Consider the following 25,698-nt stretch of genomic DNA (forward strand, 5'->3'; position numbering starts at 1 on the left):
ATGTACAGCACTTCACTTTATTAGTGCAACCAAGTAACAATGATGGGCAACATCTCAGCTTTCTCTTTTCTCAATAAATATAAAATGAGCTAAAAAACCCCCAAAAGAGCCAGCAAAGGAATCAGGAAGCTGCCTTACTGAAATAAATAAATAATAATAATAATAATAATAATAATAATAATAATAATAATAATAATAATAATAATAATAATAATAATAATAATAATAATGATGATGATGATGATCAGAGGGGGTGCTGGTGGCCTAGCGGTCTAAGCGCCCCACATATAGAGGCTATAGTCCTCGTCGCAGGGGTTGCCGCATGTCTTCCCCCGCTCTCTGCTCCCCGCGTTTCCTGTCTCTCTTTGCTGTCCTATCAAATAAAGGCAAAAAGGCCCAGAAATATATCTTAAAAAAAAAAAAAAAAAAAAAAAAAAATAATGATCAGAGGATCAGTGCATTAATGACCTAAATAGATCTGAATGACAAAAATGGCCACAAATGTTTCTCAACTCAACTCAGACTCAAAATATACCTTCTTAATCCTGATATTCATCCTGCTAAGTGGTCGATATAAAACAAAGCAAATGTCACGTTTTTTTTATTTGAGTTACCGTAAACTCTGAAAAAATCTCACCGGTGTAAAGACACTCTCTGTATTTGAAGATCTCTCAGAGATTTAAAAAAATGTAAACTGTCTTCCTGCATGGTGATGTCTATTATGATCAGCGATGTCTACAACGTGGAGTTTCTGTGCAGCTGTGTCGCTCTTTTTGTTCCGTTTGTTTTCACTATCGGGAGTTTGCACTCCTACTAGCTAGAGCAGGGGTTCTCAAACTTTTTGGAGCCAGGGACCCCTTACAGGTGAGAAAATTGTCCAAGGCCCCCTCATAATTGTAACAGATTAAGCACATTAGTGATGTGTCATGATCAAAAGCTGCGGCTCTGAGAGCCGATGCTTTATAGTGAATCAGAAGAGCCCGCTCGCATCAAGAGAGAGCCGGCTCCCAGTTTTTTCCTTTCGCTGCTTAGCTCTCACAGTGTTCAGCCCCAGCTCTGCTCACAGCAGAACTTTGTTTTGATTGGTCAGCATGGCGGCCATGCGGCCAATCATATGTGAGGATATAGGATACAGGTGATGGAGGGGAGGCTGTGTATCCTGGCTTCATCTGTTCCTTCAGAGAGAGTCTCCTTGAAGACCGGGCAAATACTCACTGAGAGGAAAAATCGGATCAGCCCATCCAAGCTGAGGCATCACATTTTTCTCAATGCCAACCTGAGGACATTAATAATGTTTGCTCAAGTTTGGTTCTGGTTCTGTTTACTTGAATTGCTTCTGTTTCTGTTTACCTGAGTTGGTTCTGGTTCTGTTTGCTTGAGTTTGGTTCTGGTTTTGGTTCAGTTTGCTTGAGTTCGGTGCTGTTCTGGTTCTGTTCTGGTATGGTTCTGGTTCTGTTCTGGTTGGATTCTGGTTCAAGTCTGGTTCGGTTCTGGTATGGTTCTGGTTCAGTTCTGTTCTGGTTCGATTCTGGTTCAAGTCTGGTTCGGTTCTGGTATGGTTCTGGTTCGGTTCTGGTATGGTTCTGGTTCGGTTCTGGTTGGGTTCTGGTATGGTTCTGGTTCGGTTCTGGTACGGTTATGGTTCAGTTCTGGTACGGTTCTGGTTCGGGTCTGGTTCGGTTCTGGTCTGGTTCTGGTTCAATTCTGGTTAGGTTCAGGTTCGTTTCTGGTTCGGTTCTGGTACGGTTCTGGTTCTGGTTTGGTTCTGGTTTGGTTCTGGTTCAGCTCTGGTACGGTTCTGGTTCAGCTCTGGTTCGGCTCTGATTCGGTTTTGGTGCGGTCTTGTTTTGGTTCTGGTTCAGTTCTGGTACGGTTCTGGTTCGGGTCTGGTTCGGTTTTGGTTCGGTTTTGGTTCGGTTTTGGTTCGGTTTTGTTCTGGTTCAGTTCTGGTTTGGCTCTGGTTCAGTTCTGGTACGGTTCTGGTTCGGTTCTGGTTCGGTTCTGGTTTGGTTCTGGTTCAAGTCTGGTTCGGTTCAGGTTCGGTTCTGGTACGGTTCTGGTTCGGTTTGGTTCCGGTTCGGTTCTGGTTCAGTTCTGGTACGGTTCTGGTTCGGCTCTGGTTCGGCTCTGGTTTCGGTTCTGGTTCGGTTTTGTTCTGGTTCGGTTTTGTTCTGGTTCGGTTCTGGTTTGTCTTCTGGTTCATTTCTGGTAGGGTTCTGGTTCGGTTCAGGTTCGGGTCTGGTTTGGTTCTGGTTCGGTTCTTGTTCGGTTCTGGTTGAGTTTGATTCTGGTTCTGTTTGCATGAGTTTGGTTCTGGTTCTGTATGCTTAAGTATAGTTCTGGTTCTAAACCTAACCCTAATCCTAACCCTAACCCTAACCCTAACCCTAACCCTAATCCTAACCCTAACCCTAACCCTAATCCTAACCCTAACCCTAATCCTAATCCTAATCCTAACCTTAACCCTAATCCTAACCCTAACCCTAATCCTAATCCTAATCCTAACCCTAACCCTAACCCTAACCCTAACCCTAATCCTAACCCTAATCCCAACCCTAACCCTAACCCTAACCCTAACCCTAACCTTAACCCTAACCCTAACCCTAACCCTAACCCTAATCCTAACCCTAACCCTAACCCTAACCCTAATCCTAACCCTAACCCTAATCCTAATCCTAATCCTAACCCTAACCCTAATCCTAATCCTAACCCTAACCCTAACCCTAATCCTAACCCTAACCCTAACCCTAACCCTAATCCTAACCCTAACCCTAATCATAACCCTAACCCTAATCCTAACCCTAACCCTAATCCTAACCCTAATCCTAACCCTAACCCTAATCCTAACCCTAATCCTAACCCCAATCCTAACCCTAATCCTAACCTTAACCCTCATCCTAATCCTAACCCTAACCCTAACCTTAACCCTAACCCTAATCCTAACCCTAACCCTAATCCTAACCCTAATCCTAATCCTAACCCTAACCCTAATCCTAATCCTAACACTAATCCTAACCCTAACCCTAACCCTAATCTTAACCCTAATCCTAATCCTAACCCTAACCCTAACCCTAATCCTAACCCTAATCCTAACCCTAACCCTAATCCTAACCCTAATCCTAACCCTAACCCTAATCCTAACCCTAATCCTAACCCTAATCCTAATCCTAACCCTAACCCTAACCCTAATCCTAACCCTAACCCTAATCCTAACCCTAACCCTAACCCTAATCCTAACCCCAATCCTAACCCTAATCCTAACCCTAACCCTAACCTTAACCCTAACGCTAACCCTAACCCTAATCACAACCCTAACCCTAACCGTAACCCTAACCCCAATCACAACCCTAACCCTAATCACAACCCTAACCCTAACCCCAACCCCAACCCTAACCCTAATCACAACCCTAACCCTAACCCCAACCCTAACCCTAATCATAACCCTAACCCTAATCCTAACACTAACCCTAATCCTAACCCTAACCCTAACCCTAATCCTAACCCTAACCCTAATCATAACCCTAACCCTAATCCTAACCCTAACCCTAATCCTAACCCTAATCCTAACCCTAACCCTAATCCTAACCCTAATCCTAACCCCAATCCTAACCCTAATCCTAACCTTAACCCTCATCCTAATCCTAACCCTAACCCTAACCTTAACCCTAACCCTAATCCTAACCCTAACCCTAATCCTAACCCTAATCCTAACCCTAACCCTAATCCTAACCCTAACACTAATCCTAACCCTAACCCTAACCCTAATCTTAACCCTAATCCTAATCCTAACCCTAACCCTAACCCTAATCCTAACCCTAATCCTAACCCTAACCCTAACCCTAATCCTAACCCTAATCCTAACCCTAACCCTAATCCTAACCCTAATCCTAATCCTAACCCTAACCCTAATCCTAACCCTAACCCTAATCCTAACCCTAACCCTAACCCTAATCCTAACCCCAATCCTAACCCTAATCCTAACCCTAACCCTAACCTTAACCCTAACGCTAACCCTAACCCCAATCACAACCCTAACCCTAATCACAACCCTAACCCTAACCCCAACCCCAACCCTAACCCTAATCACAACCCTAACCCTAACCCCAACCCTAACCCTAATCATAACCCTAACCCTAATCCTAACCCTAACGCTAACCCTAACCCTAATCCTAACCCTAACCCTAATCCTAACCTTAATCCTAACCCTAATCCTAATCCTAACCTTAACACTAACCCTAATCCTAACCTTAACCCTCATCCTAATCCTAACCCTAACCCTAACCTTAACCCTAACCCTAATCCTAACCCTAATCCTAACCCTAACCCTAATCCTAACCCTAACACTAATCCTAACCCTAACCCTAATCTTAACCCTAATCCTAATCCTAACCCTAACCCTAACCCTAATCCTAACCCTAATCCTAACCCTAACCCTAACCCTAATCCTAACCCTAATCCTAACCCTAACCCTAATCCTAACCCTAATCCTAACCCTAACCCTAACCCTAATCCTAACCCTAACCCTAATCCTAACCCTAACCCTAACCCTAATCCTAACCCCAATCCTAACCCTAATCCTAACCCTAACCCTAACCTTAACCCTAACGCTAACCCTAACCCCAATCACAACCCTAACCCTAATCACAACCCTAACCCTAACCCCAACCCCAACCCTAACCCTAATCACAACCCTAACCCTAACCCCAACCCTAACCCTAATCATAACCCTAACCCTAATCCTAACCCTAACGCTAACCCTAACCCTAATCCTAACCCTAACCCTAATCCTAACCCTAATCCTAACCCTAATCCTAATCCTAACCTTAACACTAACCCTAATCCTAACACTAACCCTAATCCTAACCTTAACGCTAACCCTAATCCTAACCCTAACCCTAACCCTAATCCTAACCCTAACCCTAATCCTAACCCTAATCCTAACCCTAACCCTAATCCTAATCCTAACCCTAACCCTAACCCTAATCCTAACCCTAACCCTAACCCTAACCCTAATCCTAACCCTAACCCTAATCCTAACCCTAACCCTAACCCTAATCCTAACCCTAACCCTAACCCTAACCCTAATCCTAACCCTAACCCTAACCAAAACCCTATCCCTAATCACAACCCTAACCCTAACCCTAATCCTAACCCTAACCCTAACCAAAACCCTATCCCTAATCACAACCCTAACCCTAACACACAAACCATTAGTTTTTGCAAAATTAAGGTAAAATATACGGCTACAAAAGATCCTAAATTAAGAGCCGTTCGGGAGTCAAAAGATCCGGCTCTTCTTTGGGAGCCGAGTTAAAAGAGTCGGCTCTCTGAAAAGAGCCCAACTTCCCATCACTAAAGTACATGCGTACTACCATTTGCACTCTTAGATGCCCTTGGAACTATTTGTATTGTAAAACGTATCAATGTAAATACTTCAGACCTGTACCATAGTGATAAACAGATAACACTTCAATTTGAATCAAGTAAAAACCACTTGTATCCTTTAAAACAGAGGATCATTTAATTCCTTGTGGACTCAACATGACAACATTTATACTTTTCAAGTAATTGATCTTAAACGCTTTCAGAAAATTAACAGTAACAAGACTCACATATCCCTTCGAGTCACCAAATGGTATCATAACAATGGTGTATGCTGTTTTATAATGACACAGCACAATTTTATGATTTACTAGAAATGTATTCAAATTATTTCACGGACCCCCAGGGGTCCCAGGACCCCACTTTGAGAACAACTGAGCTAGAGTACGGTAATTGAGCCAAATGTACCATAAAACATAAACAATATACCCCCGTTTTCTGTGAATGCATGATTATGAAGTGAAGGAGAAAAGATGTGAAAAAAGTTGTGCAGTGTTGCTGTCTTTTCCAGCACAGCATGCACTCAACTTTCAATGAATGGGGATGTGTTTTGTTAATAGGGTCAGGTCAAACGCAGCCATGTTGGAATCGTTTTCCAGGACTATCTGTGATTTTCCAGGACATTTTACTTTTTCTCCCATTTTCCAGGTGTTTTCCAGTACTGGAAAACTGATTTCCAGGTTTTCCAGGTTTTCCAGGACGCGTGGGAACCCTGTCCATTGTCCATTTTAAAACTTTTTAAATTGTATTTTATTGTTGTTTGTTACTTAAACTCTGTTTATTTTAATGGTGTAAGGTGACCTGGAGTGTCAAGAAAGGCACCTACAAATAAAATGTATTATTAATAAGTACATAGTGTGAGCCTTATGATCATGTGAACCATGATGACGATTATTAAAATCCCTAGAGGTCTTAAAAATATTTTAGAAATATATTATTTTCAGAAGATTCATCTAAAAGCATCTATGTGCTGAGGACAGTAAATATTAATAGTAAGTTGGTAAACATACATGAGATAACCTCAATTTCTTCTTGTATTGTACAGCAGTGTAAAATAAATACAAAAACTTTGCCAAAACAGTCTTTATTTAAGAAATCATGTTTCTAGACAGATCAGTGAAACTTAAAATAAAACATAAACAATGAAATAATTTGACATAAGTAGATAAATATATTGGTGTCAGAACCATTTTTCTTGTTTCTTAAAACAATCTTTTAAAAAACAAAACAAACAGAAGATCCTGTCGGGTTGGATTGCTCCACTGTACGCTGACATAAGATTGATGGCTTCCTGTCAGATATGTCTGCCTCCTCATTTATTTTATTCTGAACATCTGTGCATCATCATTCTCATCCACAGCTGTCAGCAGTGTTCGCTGACTCATTTTCATCCTGACAGTGACGGGCTCCGAACAGGCTCCAGCTCTTCCACAGCCTTAGTCATGCCGACCTCAGCGCTCTCTCTGGCAGCTGACTGATCGCTTGATGCGGAGACATCCATTTTTACACACTCGTCCCTGCTGCTGTCACTGTGTTTAGCTAAACTGTCGTCAACATTAGAGTCCACGCTGTCTGCTGTTCCATCTTTAATCACTCTAATATCATTAACACAGCGTTTGGCACCATCGCCACTCTCTTTTTTCACACTGTTCTCTTCCTCTTCATCACTACTGTCCATAATCTCCCCCTCCTCCATGTCATCATCCCCTGTCTCTCTCTTGGCCCTCTTCTGTTTTGGGGGTTCAGCTTCAGGGCTGGTCTCTGGGGTGCCTGTCCAGATGTTAGTACCTGTCCGGTTGTAGGCTCCTTGAATGGACGGTGAAACTTGGGTCACATGTTCCTTCTCTTGGACCGACTCGTTGCTGTTTGTTGCAAATCTACTGCGGCCTGTTGCAGGTTCAGCTGAAACAATAACGCCCAGTTTTGTTTAAAAACAGTCAATTCAGCAATAAAATCTCCAAACATGCTCAAAGGTGATCAGAGTGGTTAGCTAACACAAATGTGTTAGAGCACAGCCGAGGTCTGTGCAAACAGAGACGGTGAAAGAGGACAGTGCGCACAGTTCTGTAATGATAGCGTGATGATTTCATTTCATGCTAGGACCCATCTGAGCAGTTAGTTACGCAACAAAGAAGAGTGAGGATGTGCAGAAAGACAGTATGATGACGGTACAAACAATAATTGTGAGTTATAAGCAGATATCCCTCGACATAATTTCCCCACAGCCCACTTGAGGAACATTTACTTTAAACCTCAGGCACTTTGGCCGGAATAATTCTGTCTGTTTATCAAACATGTTTGTTCAGCTGAGCCTATAATATTAAAGATTAATGTAATTTACAGTTTCTCTATAGTGTTGTCATAAGAGATAATTAAACACTAGTTGCCTCACATTACCCGCTCATCCTTGGAAGGGACTATTTCTAATAGAATTAAATGATACTATGATGAGGGGAGAGACGACGTAGTTACATAAATCTTCATCTCAGACCTCGAAAAATATTGAGGTTGCTTGTGTAACCCTGGATTCTAGACCAAGAAAATAATATCACGTTAAAAGTGAGATATAATCATCAGAGATGCTGACTTCAGGTCAGAAAGGCCACACAGAGTCAGACTATACTGACAATGTGTAGATTACACCAGCAAACTGAGCGGCTGAACCCTCAACATTACTTTCTCCTCACTGGAAACACCGCTGCTATAGTGTCCGATTGCTCTTTATCACTTCCTGTCCAGCTTCCCAGGCCTAGGCGTGTGTAATTATCAGGATGTTACTATGGCTAGCAAAACAGTGTAAGGCCTTATCACTGAAAACACTCAGGCTAAATTCACCTCCCTCGTCATCCAGCCGGTCTGCGTCTGAAAGTATGATGACTCTGGGTTAGTGTGGTCGTTTGTAACCATGCTGACCTCACAGAGACATACACAGTTTGAAGCATAACACTCTTTCATAATATGCGGGAAGACTTTGTCATACCTCTTTAAGGCCACAAACATCCGGACCAGGAAGACACTGACGAATAATGGAGGAAAAACCACAGGCTGATGTTGTCTTTTGTTTTCTGTCATTTGTCAGTTCATGAGTTCACTGAACGACAGTAAGCCATGTTTGATCCTCTTTTTGGAGACGGTCTCTGTTGAGGTTAAGTTGGTGTGTGTGATGCTGTGCAGAACACCCTAATTTCCGTTGGGGTAGCATGTTGCCATAGAGAAAAATAAGGGAGCAGGGAGTCTTAGAGTCTCAGCTGGAGAAACCAGGACATGATACAATGCTGCTGGAATCAGGGAAGCTGAGAGGGGTTGAAGTTTTGGGGGGGCTCAGAGGGTTTTAATCTCATGTCATGTATCCACCCTTTGGTTTAGTTAAAGAAAACATGGCTGAAAATGGAAACTCAAGGCGGAATATGGTGGTGAAGAATGATTATTTACCAAAGAAGAAGCATTAGTGGGTTAGTGTTGGTGCAGAGAGCAGGATAAGGACAAAACACTTAAAGCTAGGAAACAGTGTTTGTTTTATTACCTGGTCCTTTCAGGGGATAGTTATTCCACTGGTCTCTGAGTACGACATGCAGCACAGGATATTCAATCAGTGTTTTGTAGCTCAGGTTGTCCCGCAGGGTTTTGTGAATGTCCAGCTCATGGTACCTGATTCAGATAGACAGAAACAGATTATGTAAGGTTAGATTAATTCAAGCAACTTCTGGTTTAAGTAGCAGGAAGAATTGGTCGGGGTAGAAACTGATACAGTACGGTATTGTGATATATTGCATGACAATATTTTATTGATATAAAGATACAATGAGTTAAGACCAAGCGGCAACCTCTGGTCTCAAAATATGAAGCCCATGCGGAAGCGTTATAAACTGCAATTCATCTAGCGTCCACTTGAGGCTGTCTGCAGAAACACTGGAAACCACATACACACCAATTCAAAAAAGACGATCTTTTCATCAGAAATAAACATGTTTACAGTCTGGTTCAAAAAATGGCTTGGGTCAACAGAGCTAATTTCTCAATCTGCACACACTGTACAAGGGGTGAATGTTTTTGTAACGTGTCGGTTCAGAAGATATTAAGATTACAAGCTTTTGCCCAAATAAGGACATGACTGACGTGACTGACAGGCGGGAACACATAGCTGTTGGCTAGGAGGCTCAAAGCCGGCCTCTTTACCTCACACTAAGCTTGGTTGAGTTCAGCATTACCAATATGGCTACCGACAATTGGCTTCAAAGCAGCGCTCAGGAACAAATAGGTGACGTCACAGATACTATGTCTAATTTTTATACAGTCTATGGTTAAGACCAAAATATTGCAGATGCACATTTAATCATTTTCTTCAAGCTTTAATCGCTGATTTTATTAAAGTGTCAGCCAGTCTGTCTGCAAGAAAACCCGGGTTTTGAATGAATAAAAATACTTAAATTTAAAAAATTATATACTTCATACTGATATGGACAAGGTTTTCCTTTATAGACATAATTTGCAGTTGAAAAAAAAACAAAGTATATAATAACACGATACTCATATTGCTAAATGCTTAAAATCAAATTGATATACTTGAAGTTCAACGAAACAAAACAAAAAATACATGTAAAGTGAATGAATCTTGAATCTGTTTGATTTACCAATGAACGTGCAGAGAGCAGCAGAGGGCAGAGATCAGTGCCAGGTACAGGAGCACAGTTTCTCTGCGGTGTAGAATCATGTTATCACAGCTTCTTTCATTAAGTGTTCTAACACTGGATTACATCTTCTGTAAGTTACTGTGCCTTAAGTTTATTCATGGCTTTTGACATCCAGAGGGAATACCACAACCACTGTACTGTGACTAAATCATCATGAAATCATCCTATCACAGGGCCTCTGTTGAAGCCTTGTGAAGTAGTAAAGACCAGAAAAGGGCCAATGCTGTTGAAACTCGTACAAGCGACTGTAGCTCTTTATTTCCAGCTGCCTGTGAAACGTTGGTGGCTGAGAATCTTTCGAGGATTGATCGCGCTTTGAGTCACAGTTTGGCCCGCCGAAGGTCCTGCTTGGTGTTGGTCTCCAGAGATGGAAAACTGACTCTACCAAGAATCAAAAACATCTCTCACAAACACATGAAGCGCTGTCTCTCCCCTCCTTCAGCTCTTTGTGTGAGATGACATCAGTCTAGTCTTGTCTCTAAGTAGTCCTGTCATGCATTAGGGATGGTCGTAAATCACCAGACTAAATAGTTAACTGGATTCCTGGGAGACATGGCTTCACTCAACTGATTCACAACCATCCAGCTTAGGCTGTCATCACCAAAGTACCAGACATTATATATTTTGGATATATACCGTAACTGGCAGCATCCCCACCAGCTGTCAAAGCCGTGCCAGCCATTGTTTGTTTTGCTAAAAGCCCAAGCAGACGGAGAACCGCCCAGGTAGACACCCACTCCCAAAGCCAATCAAAGCCCTCTCCTGTAATGTGACATTTACAGGTTCTTACTGGTGGGCCAGCTTCCAAGAAGCCCTCCCTCCTGGAAGAGTTTCTCTTTGGTGGGCTTGAATCATTTTGCATGGTCCCACAAATAAATGCCAATATGTGATGGTGCAGGACAGGATAAAGGGAAGGAGGGGTAAGCAGCGGGTCTCACACAGGAAATGTGTTGCTACAGTGTAACAAATGGATGCAGGGTGCATCTCCACAACCTAAGGGTACGGAATAACTTATGAAAGGTGGACCGAACATTTGGCAAACTTATCAAATGTTGGAACAAACAGGTATCTGAAGGCTGAACAGTTAAGCAGTGAAACAGTCTGAAAAGCTGATATGTGCAAAGTATTTATAGAACATGTGGCAAGCAAAAGCAGGATACCAGAAGAGTCTGCATCCCTTTGCAATGTGCATACCAGATAAATACTGTTCCATTTCATTTCTTTTTATGTCTAACCTGTAATTAATTTATGTTCTTGGATGCTTTTTATCTAAGCTAAACTAAAACACAAGTGTTTGCGAACATCAGTGAAAAGAGGGGAAGATGGCAGAGCAGACCGCGGCTCCCTGTGGTGTCGATGGGATTGTTAAAGCTCTGGCCATTTCTAGAAACACGGCTCAATGACTCAGCCGAGAACACGCACACATCTGGTCTCTATATAGTGTTCTGGTGAATGAACAGAACAGAGGGATGGACTGAAATTCTCTTCAGGGTGGTTCCGATTGTTTTGCTCTCTGCGACTGAGACCCAGCAGCAGAGATAGAGCAGTTGTAAGGTGCAAGGAGAGAGAAACACTTCAAATATTGAAGTGAAAATCTGCCAAATTAAACAAGTCCCTGACTGTCAGCCATTCTTTGTGAAATCAACTTACTCTTACATATTGTACAAAAGCATTCTTATGTTGGTTCCTGTTGAATTTGGACATTCGTTGCAAGCTGCTGGCTGCAGAAACTTTCCAACATTGCAAAGTAATTCTTAATGTCACCTTTTTTGTTGCTGTTCCTGCCAATATCACTGTATGTCCTCAGTGCTTGGTGTAATTATGTAATGACAGGCGAGGGCCTCATTTGTTCATGCTGTGAGTGCAAAAATCAGACCTTGAATAATGCACATGTTCCTTATGTCAGAGTTGGAGTGTTTGAAAACCAAAGTTAATGTGAAAAGAAGCAGATCACTGACGAACTGTGAGGCAAACAGGGTTTAGAAAGCAGAAACTAAAGGGTGAAATGTTCAGATGACAAGCTGCAGAGGACTGATAATCCTGGTTTTACTAGTTTGATCATTGCTTAATTCTAAAAGGTATCCATCACATGCTTAGCACCAGTATCAGAATAAATATCAAGGTATTACTTTTTTTTAAAGATACAATACTGCTGCAAATCCAATGCGGATTGAATAACAGACAGCTGGTGGATACTCTGGGTTTTTCCCAGCCCTGGTATGAGTTTTTATTGTAAACACGCCTGCAAATATATCATTCTTTCCACACCAAATACTTAAATAATAGTCTATTCTTTTATTGTGATCATTACTTTACATACTTTTCTTCAACGTATTCCCTCAAAAAGATATCAGCAGGGAGTTGTGCTGCTTGTAATCACTAGAGAAGAACACATTCTCCATGTTGGACCATTTAACTTCATTTGAAATAAGCCAAACCGAGCTTCGTTTGTGGTCTTGATACTTCTGCTGGTGTTATAACCGGAATTCCAAAAAAGCTGGGACACTTTCAGTTTTCAAATCATCTAATATTATTTTGTTTGAACATTTTACATAGTGTACCAACTTTTTTTGGCATTAAGGTTGCAGGTTTAACGACATGTTGTTCCGTTTGTTTAATCCAAGTCCCTCTTGCAAAGATTACACAGCGCTGTCCCTGAGGCAGAGATTGTGTAAACAAAAACAGTCTGCCAAACTTGAAGAGCATCTCAAGTGGCGTGTTCACATTAATTCGCTATTACACAATTTAACCAGGGTTGAATAATCGAAAGTGGTGGAATTATTTTCGGCTTCCAAGTGGTACATAACAGTGTGTTTATGGGGAGGGATATTTTGAGGTTACAGCTATCCTCAAGTGCTACCTTTTCACCCCTGGCACACTCACTTTGTGGTAACTTGTTGACATCTTTACATTTAGCTGAAATTAAATAAAAAGTTAAAGAGCTTTATTTATCACTACAATCCTACCTTGTCAGTAAACTATTCCACAATAAATCTGCTACTATTAATGGTTTGCTATTTCAGTAAAACTACCAAAAACGAGGCCGGCACAGCAGGAGACCTGAGGAAGCATCTGCTGCACAGAGACAGAATTGAACATAGCTTCAGGGCAAGCTGAGGAGGAGCAGATCGACCGGCTCAGGAGGGCTAAGGAGAGGGTTTGTCACACATATGAGAGAGAGAATGTTTGGATGGGACTGAACCACCACTGTCTGATAGGTCCACAACACAGGTTAAGTAACCACACATGCACAGGTTTCCTATTTGGCAACTACTGCAAAAAAACAGCATCTCCACTTCTGACACTTCAGCAGGCGTGGGGAGAGCGTTCTGTGGGATTCAGCTGACTGAGTGGAAAAGAAGTAGTACGGGAAAGGAGGAAAGGGCATCCTCTGGATCTCTGGAGTGGAATGAATAAAAAGTAAACTTTAGAAAATAAAGCAAACAAACACCCAGAGGAGTGTGAAAGGTTCTCTTCATGCTCGGTGCGTCTCATTTCCAGTAAGAGAAAGTTGACTGGTTACACAGCTATATTTGGTTTAGCACAGAAGCTCCTTTATTTGGAGCTGGTTGATATTCCAGCAGACATTAATCAACAAAAACATGCAGTCAGACCCTTTGTGTTAGACTTGGCCTCAAAGCAGCCATGACTACTGCCATCCATGACTTCATAACTTTAATAATACCTCTCAAAATTACAGGCTTTCTGCTAAGACCGCATTATTCAAAAACATGGAGGCCCCTCTGTGGTTGCAGTGCTTTGACCTTGTTTTGGACCCCTTCAATGGATTCTGTAGGGGGGCCTCTTTCCTTATTAGAGCCAAAGTCTGAGTACACAATCACCTTATGTAACTAAGTTAATGTAAGGTAATTCTCTCCTGGACGAGCATCTTAACTTCGCCTTACTTCCATTTATCACTTTCATATAGACAACACATGCTCTCTAAGAACCCAAATTACAGACTGAGCAGATGCTCATTATGCAACCCAATACTCAAGAGCTATTACGCTACGGCAGGAAAAGGTAACTGAGAGAGAAAGTGGAATGGAGTTGAAGATTTATGCCACTGAATCACTCAGTATCACAGACTTGACAGGACACAGCCTCCAGAGTCTGATTTACGACTGTGACTGTATTGGACTAATAGCTGTAACAGAAGTCATTTATAAAATCTTTCTTTGGAAGTTGGAAACGCTGATACGTGGATGATATAACGCTGTATGACTCATTGATTAAAAATGTCTCCGGAAATGGCAGAAGATGTCTGCACCTCCATACATCTCCGTTTAAATGTGGATGTTTCATGTGATACGAGGGCAGGGAAAAACCAAGTGTCCAGTAGAAATAATAAAAGTTGGAAAAAAAAAACAACCAAACAAACAAAAAAAAAGTGGACAGTGAAGAACTTTGACATGTGGCCGGAAACTGATGTTCCTGAGGTGTGTCTGTTGTTGTTACCTCACCCGAGTGAGAAGGCAATAAAGTTTAACATAGCCTGAAGGGGTACAAAATCAACTAACACTAGAAGAAGTAAATGCCTCGACCTACTTGTTCATATAAAGTTTAAAGCTAAACAAATAAAAGAGCAGATTGTTTATCAAAATATTATACAGTATGATTATTATTTCATTATCTTGTATGCACAAATATAGTGTCCATTTAATCCACTATGCTATACATTGATTATAACAGTCTCAAGGAAAATGTCTATTTTCTGGTTGGTCCTAATTTAGAGCATAAAGATCAAATTGTACTCCTATACTACTTTTTTTGATAAAGCTTATACTTAGGGCTGGCACAGGTTTGGACCAGACTGCTGGGGGAACTGACACACTGGGATCCTGTCTTTCCCTCTCTCTCCTTTGTCTGACTGTCACTCTTCCTAGCCAATTAAAGTTACTAACCCTGGACTTTTCTGGAGTCTCTGAGCTCCCTTGTCTCGTAGGTTCCCCTGGGTCACTGCCATTGATGGCCTGCTGCTGTAGACGTGCCAGACTCCATCTGCTACAGTTACCATTATCCCTCTCACCACTACCATCTCTCTCTTTTCATCTCCCTCTATCCCTCTTTCCAAACCCAACTCAGTCGGGGACAATTCTGTCTAACACAAGTCTGCTTCTGCTAAAGGTTTCTGCCTGTTAAAAGGACGTTTTTCCTTGCCGCTGTAATTTGAAAATGCTTGCTTAACACAACTAGCCAAGTGAAACCGACAGTTTGCAGTAACATCAGTTGGCATGCATGTTTGTTGTGTCACTTAGTGGAAGGGGCTTCATGAAGTGGTGGGACGTAACTGAGGGAATTTTTTTTTTCATATTGGAACATTCATGTTGCGTACTACCTCTTTAACAGAGCACATGCTGTCTGTATTGAACACTGTACTAAGCTATCAGTCTTAGTTATCAACGAGTAGAAACTTGTATCTGATGGACCTCTGCATTGTTGTTGCAGCTGGTTTGCAAAATAGCTTTTCTATGCTAGCTTGTGGGAAAGTAAGGGAAGATGATGATGCATATTTTCCGTTGTCTGGGAGGAAGTGGTGATGTGGTACTAAGAAAAAAATATGTCCTATTGTGTACAGATGAATAAAAGACTCAGTGGTTGCCAAGTTCAATGCACAGATGTATCAGTCCCATTCTTCAGTCTTGGGTAAATGAGGCTAGATAAGTGGTTTCAGAATTGTGAGGCTTTGGGGGTCAAGGTAAGGGAAGGATCAAATGTCTTAACTTCATAGAAGCCAAAGGTGCAAATATCTTAAACTTTTCAGAACTAAAGGATGTTTAAAAATCAAAAAACCTTCTTCAGAGTCATGGGGGCGTGTTTATCGACCCATCAGTGCCAGGGACAGAGTGAAAACCAGACACAACAGGGTAACCTTTCGTGAGTAAGAGACCTTGTGAGGAAGGTTTTATCAGGCCACAGAAATCTCTGCTCTCTGACTCACACTTATGTAACACTACAGAGGGGCACAGGTGCACATTGTTTTTTTGTAGTGTGAGAGACAGCAATGTGCAGCAATACATATGTGAACTGAGGAAAAATTAAACACAGATGATGATTAACTCGACACTGCAAGATGTAAAATCTTATCAATCTCAAAATCTAACTTGTTTTCTGAAAAGATGATTTTTAGTGATTTTTTTTAACTGGATTAAAAATCAAGAAAATAAAGCTTGTGTTTTCTTTGATTGGAGGATGTGTATTGGTCCAAATGCTTCCTCCACATTATTTAGTTGCAAAAATTCACTGAACTGATTCCAGTGTCAGAACTGCTTTATGCAGCAGCAGGGGAAAAAATCAGTTAAATTTTTTGTGGAATTTCAAGAAGTTTACGATCCAAATACACAGAATATTATTGACTTATGATTATGCAGGGCCAAAATATACCCTGTTATCAATGTAATTATAAAGACACTATAAATGGTAAAATAACTGTGTTTTATTGAGCTTTCTCTCGTCTAAACACTCAAAGCGCTTTTATGTTACATGTCACATTCACCCATTCACACCACATTCTTACACTGATGAGAGAGGCTGCACCCATCACTCATCGTTGACGACTCCCAAGTTAAGCCACCAGGAACAATATGGAAGCAAGGACACTTTGGCATGTGAACTGGAGGGTCTCGGATCAAACTTAAAAGTTTTCACACAAATTTGCATAAAAATTAAAGTCGGACACTTTGCAGCTCCTCCTGAACCATGGCCCAACAACATCTACATTTCTACACTAGTTTTCTGTTAATTCCGCTCTATAGTTAGCAATAAAATGTAATTTATTGGCTGAAAAAATGTGTGTGCAGCCCAGCCCACTGGGCAAAACAAAAGGAGCATGTGTGTGTGTGTTACGAGGATGAAGAATGGGAGGTTTCATGACGTTTCATCCTGGCCAGGGGGGTAATGGTTATGAGGATCATCATTCACTCCATGACTAAGTGGGAATGGAGGACAGCCAGAGAATTTGAAAGTAGGCGAGGCAAATGAGTGCTATCAACACCCTTCCTGACCCCCGTCAAAAAAACAGACAGGGTAGAGCACAGCGGAGAAGTTGTGGAAACAGTGAGTGAGAAAGTGACAGAAAGCAGATGGAAGTTGTTTAAAAGCTGAAAATTGTCCTGATCAATGGAATATCTGGATGTTGGAATCAATGCACAAAGAGAAGTGGGGGAAGAAAAAAACCTTGAAGCATACCAGCTAGCCTGTGCAGCTTTTCAGGAATTTACAAGACAGTGATGTCATGTCCTAAACAAATTATGTGGATTTGCATGCTGAATAAATCAGTCATGTCTGGTATATTCAATCAACAAGTCTGAGCTGTCGCACAAACCATGTACCTTAGCAGTAACATAGTCTGATACATTTTTCAAGATTAAAAAAAAAGCATTGTCCCTTTATTTTATACTCAAAGGACAACTGCACAAATTAAAATCAACATAAATACTGAATATTTTGTCATATAAGTCACACAGCAACCATCAGGAATCAAAATTCAGCCAATGCGAAGGTGACAAAAACTGCAATCCCTTAAATGGCCACTTGAGGCTGCCTCTAACAGTGAGTTGATCTGCATAGACTTTCGCGTTAAAGACTTAAGAAGAAACAGACATATTTACAGCCTGTCACATCGTAAATCCTACTCTGTAAAGCTTAAGTATCAATTAATGACAACTGTCAAGGTAAATTTCAATACAACTCACTCTTCTATTTCATAATAAGGCTACAATTTTCTAATACTTTAATGATCTAAAACAGAATGGAGTTCAGGAGATTTTAATACACGTGCCTGGTAGATTGAAGAAATCACTGCTGTTTCCAACTCAGTGTAAGAAACATGATTCCATCTTCACAGGATGAACTCCATGCAGAACCTCATGATGGGGCAATGTGGAGCAAAAAAATGCGGTGAAGTTGAGCTGATTTCCACGTGTTTTTCCTCTCTAAAAACACCCCTGTTTCTTTTTTATTCTGATTTGTATTTTAAATGAAAGAATGCACCATCCACAGATTTACCCTCCTGTCCAAACATGGCTTTGTGGCTTAAGTAAAACAATGGGTGAATTTCTCAACACTGACACCTATTCTTTACAGCCTTTTCTTATTTATAATGGTTTGTACTCAGGTTTTAATTGTGCATCGCAGCATTCAAGATATGTTACTTTTTTCTGTATTTGCTCTTATAGGAGATTTTCTTTAGCCCCGTTTCCACCACGTGGTTCAGTTCGGCTCGTCTCGGTACGTCACGCATTTTGTGGCATTTCCATTGATTTAAACCGGGACAGGTCCCCAAATTATCAAAAATAATCGAGCCGTACTGTCCCACTTTTTGGTACCCTTCTGTTGGGGTGCCAAGCATACCGATCCGACCCCAGAAGGTGGAGATAGAAACACTGCAGTCTGTAGATTGGTTGAAAGAATCGTCACTTCCCGTGCAACAGCGGTAATAAAGAACAACACATAACCCCGCCATGTTTAAATCTCCAGTGGACTTTGGGAAGATAACTTTTTTTGTTTGGAAAATGGCGTCAAGAAACAGCGTGGCCTTCATTGCATTTATAAGCGAGGTACACGGTGTCGCACTGCTATTATGTAGCGGACGCGGCTATTGGCATCCAGTTTACACGCCGCCCACCAAGTAGGGCACGGTTGGCTGTGGAAACGCAAACAGGATCAGGTGTAACCGATCCGACCCGTACCAAACTGTACTGATCCACATCAGACCACTTGGTGGAAACGAGTCATAAGATTGCAAGACTGAGGTTTTAGACATTAGAACTGAAAACATCCAGGTAAGTCAGTCCTGCAGGATCTAGTAATATATTTTGACCTTGCACCTGCAGTCTCATTAAAAGGAGAGCAATATATTCCTCCTTCAGGGCATTCAAGTGAAATGGCATGATAATGAAAATGAAAAATGGCATAGATGACTAGTAGGAAGTAAATCTTACCTCACAGAATTGGCCTTTCTCCCCTCTGCTTTCATGAAGACTTTCACATGATCAAACGGAGTGTGCACATACATCTTCAACCTGAAACAGAAAAATCTCATCAACACAGGGGACTCTGAAACTCAACTCCAATCCCACCCTTTAGGAAAGACAATTCAAAAGTACATATATGAACAACCACTGTGCAGAATTTCCCTTAGTGGTTGGGATAAAGGTCAAAACACAAAGAGCTCATTGAGTGTAGAACAGGAGAGACTCAAATGTACACCTCAGTCTGGTATGCTGACTGATATACAGTATGTATAGAGCTCTTGTGTAAGGGACAGTCCTCCCTGCTACTGACGGCCACGGCACCCGAGCCTGCTGTAAACATGCAGCCAATGGGCCATGAAGTGTTAAACCCCAGTCACTTGAATCTTGTCAAAGTAGTCTGTGTCTACAGGGTTGGCACTGAACCAGGTAAGGTGTCTATTTTAACATTCCTGATGTAGACTTTACATTAAGTTAATTTAGCTGGAGTTCTTCTCCAAATGAAATGACAATAGGAGCTTTGAAATATGTGGACACAAACCCCAAACTGCATGAATCATGCAAGTGCATCAGCTGCATCAAATATGCTGAAATGCTTCAGGTGCTTCAGTGTTTGAACAGTAGAAGGCTTATTTCTGACTGTTATCAGCACAAAGGTTGGGTCAAAAGAGTCAGATCACTGTTCTGCTAAAGGTTGAGATTAGCAATCTTCAGTGTTCAGCAGTCAAAGAGCCTGCCTTGTTCACATGCTGCAAGTTTGTACTGGGAGAAACACAAGCCTGGAAAATTAAAAAGAAAGTGCAGCAAGGGCAAAATTACAAAGATAAACGCAGACACGTAACAATGTGGGAATTAAAAAGAACATGGAGTTACACCAACTGAAGCCTGCGTGGCTGAAATAGGATCGAGCTGATTGATATTGAAAGATCAGGATAGAAAATGACCTTTGAGTAACAGCTTTTGTGAGTTGACTAACTGAGTTTTCTCTTTGGTTGCATTCAGAATAATTGAGCCTATTAAAAGCACACACTTCATCTGTTTATCCACACATGGTGGTACACTCACATTCAGGTTGATGTACAGATCAGCAGTGTGTTAAATTCATGCAGACACATTCCCACTCCACAGTTAATTTTAATTAGAAATAAAAATGTTCTGTGCAGAGGACAAAGAGTGCTTCAGAACACTTACTGAACATGAATCTGTAAACAGTTATAAATGTACCAACCTGTTCCTTTTTAAACATGCAGACTATTTTGTACTTTGTCTGTATTATCTCTTTACACACTGCTGCCAAATTTCATGACAGATGGTCTGGCGTGCATGTGACTGCACCTGAAATTGGGCATTAGATCTACAGCTGCAGTCATGTCCACAAACAGCCTTTATTTCCAAATAAACAAAGTGAGGACAGAGAAGATGGTAATTTTCCCCCTCAAAATGATTATTTTCCCTGCACTTGAGTATCAACCAGGACAGAGAAACCCCCTGGTTACTGGAATTCAAATGTAAATAAATATTTTCACAACACCTTCTCAACTACTGACTAATGACATGTGCCCAAAAGACACTCTAAATTCCATCAGCAATTATCCTTCTACATTGTTACACTATAAATGCCTCTGGGAGTGGATGTCAACTTTTCAGTAATTCCAGTGTATCCAGCGGTTAGGGTTAAATGACTTCCAGCCGAGGCTTCCCCTTCTGTGCTGCGTACGTGTCTGCAACGTCAACGCAGTATTTTCTTGGTCCATTAAATCCCGGGGTCCACACCCGTTCATCTGCTTTAAGTGCACTACCAGTCAAACGTTTGGACACACCATCTCATTCAAAGGATTTTATTTATTTTAATTATTTTCAACATTGTAGATTAACACTGAAGACATCAAAATTATGAAATAATCTGGTTTTGCCAAAATATGGATTACAACAGTAGTCAAATAGGGCTATCCATTGTGTACTGACACTACCTCCAGACAACACAACTGATGGTCTCAAACACATTAAAAAGGCAAGTCATTCTACAAATGAACTCTTGACAAGGCTCATGTTAATTAGAAACCATTCCAGGAGACCACTTCATGAAGCAGACTGAGAGAATACTAAGAGCGTGCAAAGCTGTCATGAAGGAAAAAGGGGGCTACTTTACAGAATCTAAATTATAAAACATATTCTGCTTTGTTTAACACTTTTTTGTTTATAAAATACTTCCATATATGTTCTTTCATAGTTTTGATGTCTTTGGTATTAATCTACAGTGTTGAAAATAATTAAAATAAATAAAAACCATTGCATGAGAAGGTGTTTCCAAGCCTTTGACTGGTATTGTATTTGTCAGTTTAACTGCAGACATGAAGTAACTCAGACATTTCCCTCTCACTTATTTAGGCAGTATGAACCTGATAAGGAAACATATTCTCTTGTGATTTGCTTTTAATTAAAGGGTCATAAGTTTGTCTGGATAACAACATCATGATGCAGACTTTTAAAAAGAGAAAATGCAGGTCTGTCTTTTAAAATGCTTGTTTGTTGAACGGAGGATGGATCAATCTTTTCTAATGCATTCCCGGAGGTAATGGTATCCAAACTGATTTGGGAAAACTAAGCTCATTGGCTTTAAAAACACAACACAAGGCAGATTTGTTGCTTGTGTTGAAATGTTTTAATGTTGGCTGCACTTGAATGAAGATATCAGTTCATAGAGATTAATTAATCATCTTCGGATAACCACAGATGGGAGGCAGGATTTCATTATGGCGGTGTGCGTTCCACCTGCTTTTGCACTCCACTCTAACTGTTTCTCATGTGTACACCAAAGCCTGCTGATTCATGATTGGTCAATACCGCTCTGCCTTCCAAAGGATACAGATGGACACCAGAGGACTTCCCGTGCTGAAAATCCAGAGTCCCGAGAACAGATTCTTCATATTTATGTAAATAGAGATGAGAGCACTCTGCTTAAGAATCATAATAAGAATGACTCGAGTGGACAGTGAGTAAATCTGAACTTCAACAGATCATGAGTTTATGTGTTTTAACCACTGATTCTTACATGCATCAATAATACTCAGCCCGCATCTTAGCAACACAATTTTAAACAACACAAAAAGCTCATGATACGTAATATTCCCAGGACAATATGATGCAATAGAAAATGAATGCAGCATTGTCACAGTGGTGTTAGAATAAGAGGGTGTGATAAACATCATTCTGAAATGCTTGAGTGGAGATATGATGGTCTCTGCACTTAAAACGCATTTGTTAGCAGTTCAGTCAGCTTCTTCACCCCCCATTTCATTTCTGTCTGTTGTGAACATGAGGATTCAATTACTAAACACAGCACAGCTCCTCATTTTAAGCTTCCAGACAAAATAGCAGGCCGAGCTGCAGTCATTATCCTGAAATTTTTCAACGGGGGGTTGAATTTTCTGGTCTATTATCACGTTGTTCAGTTTTCTACTTCTACTCAAGCGACTGGAGCGAAATAACGAAGTGGTTTAAATTCAACCTGTGAATACAACACATCAATCACAAGGATTTTGGCTTTGCTGCAGGATTCAGCAGGATGCATGAAAAGTGAAGCAGCAGTGATACACATGAACTCATTATAACTTAATGCCAACAATATAAACACAGCTGTCACTCCAGCTGTACAGAGCCACTTTAGCTTCACACTGTTCCCATATTAACCAGTGAACTGGCAGCGTGACCACACTCAGTCATAAAACATGCATAAAGTATTAAGTCTTTTGACTGGGAAGTTCTTCCACAGTTAACACCAACACACAGGGAAAATCACCGCTGCTTTTAGTGGTTGTACTTTTCACATCGTAAGTGATCCTACAACTCAAACTGTGAGTTTAAAGCTCCTGGGAGGAACTTCTGATTTGTTAGGATTTTAGCCCCCCCATTGGACAAAACTGTACCTCTATTATTTTGCTGATCTTGTCCTGTACCTTTAAAGTCATATTTCCTAATAAACAAACCTCCTGTACTCCTTAACCAGTCGTTCTTATCACTCCCCATGAATCTTTGCTGTGAAAAATGTGAACAAAGTTTGTTTCTGTTGCGTGCTGTTCATCTCCTTGTCTGTCACCAGATCCACCGGGGGGGTTTCAGGGCATTAATAATAACAATATGACAGCAATAAGCCTCATTGCTGTTGGTTTGGTTTGCTTTTGTAGGTCACATGGACATTAGTATTGAGTGTAGTCTGTTTACCCAGAAAGAACCCCTCAGAATTTCAACATGTTGAAAACAAGAAGTCAGTGGTGCATCATGCATCATTCTTTGAAAGCAAATACATTTTTATATTTAAAAATATGAATATAACTTCTTTAGGCCTACACGTTTCCCTTCAATTCAAGAAAAAAAAACTGCAGTTAAAACTATGTATGTGTGTTTTTAGTCAACTAAACTACGTAGCATCATCACCCTTGCTGGTTGCCAATTGTACAATTTTTACAATTGTAGGCCTGAAATGCTGCTCATATGTTGTGTCAACGCTGTAGCACAACAACCTACTGCTAACTAGGGCTATAGCTTGGTTAATGGCTACTTAATGCCATAAAGCTCTACTACCCAAATGTAAACAAGTACAGATGACATCTTGTAGCGCAGCATGGTTTGACAGTGTTTTGATTCTGATAACTGAGATAAAGTTGTACGCAGGCTGTGTCTGGTTAAACTAGCATATCTCCAGTTGACTGGAGCAATGTGTAATCAGCACAGGCATGTGGATGTTAATCTGCAAGTAGGACTGAAGACTGGCTGTGCTAGCTCTTCTGACATTAGCCACACTCGGCTAATTGTACACCCACAGACTGTGCGATCCTGTGTTAAATAACTTCAGCTCAATGTGGACTGCTTTCTGGGTGTTTTCTTACCTTTAGATTTGTCTGTTAGCCAGAATTTCCAATCCAAACATCTTGGTAATTAATGGGTAAAACTTGATGTTACCTTAAACATGCCTCCACCAGTGAAGAGTATACAAATTGAACTTTCTGAAAAGACTCTGATAATACTCGAAGATGGAGTTTGAGCTCCTTCTTATAATAAAAACTTTGATCTTCTGGTTGCTGCATGTAATCAGAAACAGAAAATTGAGGGGAAGTTAAGTTTCAAAGGCCAACTACTTACTTTTGGCGTGTCACAGGGTCTGACTCTGTAGGGTGGATATACGGGGTCAAAATCTCCTCCAAGGTTTGCTTCTCAGACACCCTAACAGAGAACATGGAACATGAGGGGGAAAAATGTGAGCATGTTATCATCCAAATGAATTCACACCAAGGTCACCAAAGATAATACAAACATAAAGATGTAAATGCGCCTGCCATGTTTCAGAACTCACAACTACTTTATGATACTGAGCACAAACACAGAATTAAAACAGCACTGATACTTTATTTCAGTCTATACGACTACTTAGGGAGACATCAGTATATTGATTAACTGATTGATTGATTTATGAGTGTATTATTGAGGAAATTGAATATAGCCGTCTGACTCACCTCCTCTGACTGAACTCTGTGCTGCTCTGAGGGAAAACGAGCTTCACGTGCCACAGGAACAGTCGCTCTCTACACGGGACACAGAGAAAGTCATTTCTTTTAGTTTCAGCTTATCAAACCCAGGACTGCTTGTTGTCTGTTTTGCTACACAGACGGATGAGGTCACCGCTGCATTCCCTTCACAGTCAAACACAAATGCTCTTGTTTAAATTCAGAGCATAAAACGGTTTCAGGCCTAATCTATCCAAGACAATACGCCTGGCTGCTTCCAAAATCTTGTCCATCTGTGTGACCGTGTGTGCGTGTGTGTGTAAATAGTAAACCAGAGTCGCCATGGAGACCATGACATATACACTCAATAGTAGGACACCAGCTGGTGGCTATCAAATAATGATCACTTCTTCTGGGGTAATGCTTGGGGCAGTAACTGTTATATGTAGTTGGGCTTTTTTATTGGGGTTGCTGGGCGTGCTCTACAACCAAACATTTATTCCCTTAAGAGCTGCTGTGTTCATGCGTATTAATGGCATCATGATGCACAAATAGGAAACAAAATGCAGCAGTTTGGGAGATATGACTGAGAAGGTTTAATTTTGCCTGATTATTTTAGAGTAAAAGCCACACTGAGCTTTTTACACGTTTGGTGAGAAGTACAAAGAGGGAAGAATATTATGTTGTATGTAGGTCAATGTAGCTCTTGGTGAACATAGCTGACTCAAAAGTCCTGTTTGCTTCAGAAATATGCCCTTCCATACCAACTACAAGGACTGGGAATGACCAAGACCACAGACATTGCCATTTTTAGGGTGGGGCTCATTCATCAACCGGTCCTCCATCAGAGCAGGACTCAGGCCTTCATGGATCTGAGGGATGTAGATGAAACGACCCCGAGCGTAATTGTAAGGCACGTATGGGAGACTTTGTTATTAAGGGTTAGCACTCACCATGAGCAATTTAGAGCATGACTTCAAGGTTTCTTTTCACATCTGTAATATAACATTTTTTTTCATCTTCTTGGACTTGTCTCAAAGCTGAACTATGCACAACAATCTGCATATTTACCTTGGACTGATTCTGAGCACAAAGTGGAACCATCTCTGGTGAAACAAGTATGCCTCCACCATGCAAGCATGTTAGCATTCT

At 41.0% G+C, this 25,698-nt stretch overlaps 1 protein-coding gene across 1 annotated transcript in view; it reads right to left on the minus strand.

Moving 5' to 3' along the window:
* Window positions 1–6,450: 6,450 nt before the first annotated feature.
* Window positions 6,451–25,698, minus strand: part of znhit6 (zinc finger HIT-type containing 6) — a 44,608-nt gene continuing 25,360 nt past the window's right edge. Inside the window, exons 6-10 of the mRNA XM_034674179.1 lie at window positions 24,556–24,624; window positions 24,185–24,265; window positions 19,016–19,096; window positions 8,906–9,030; window positions 6,451–7,284 (exon numbers count right to left, since the gene is read on the minus strand). Coding sequence (XP_034530070.1) covers window positions 6,770–7,284; window positions 8,906–9,030; window positions 19,016–19,096; window positions 24,185–24,265; window positions 24,556–24,624 — 871 coding nt within the window. The 3' untranslated portion in view covers window positions 6,451–6,769. The remainder of the gene's footprint in view (window positions 7,285–8,905; window positions 9,031–19,015; window positions 19,097–24,184; window positions 24,266–24,555; window positions 24,625–25,698) is intronic.

The sequence above is a fragment of the Notolabrus celidotus genome, chromosome 2 (genome assembly GCF_009762535.1).
Source record: "Notolabrus celidotus isolate fNotCel1 chromosome 2, fNotCel1.pri, whole genome shotgun sequence".
Lineage (NCBI taxonomy): Eukaryota > Metazoa > Chordata > Actinopteri > Labriformes > Labridae > Notolabrus > Notolabrus celidotus.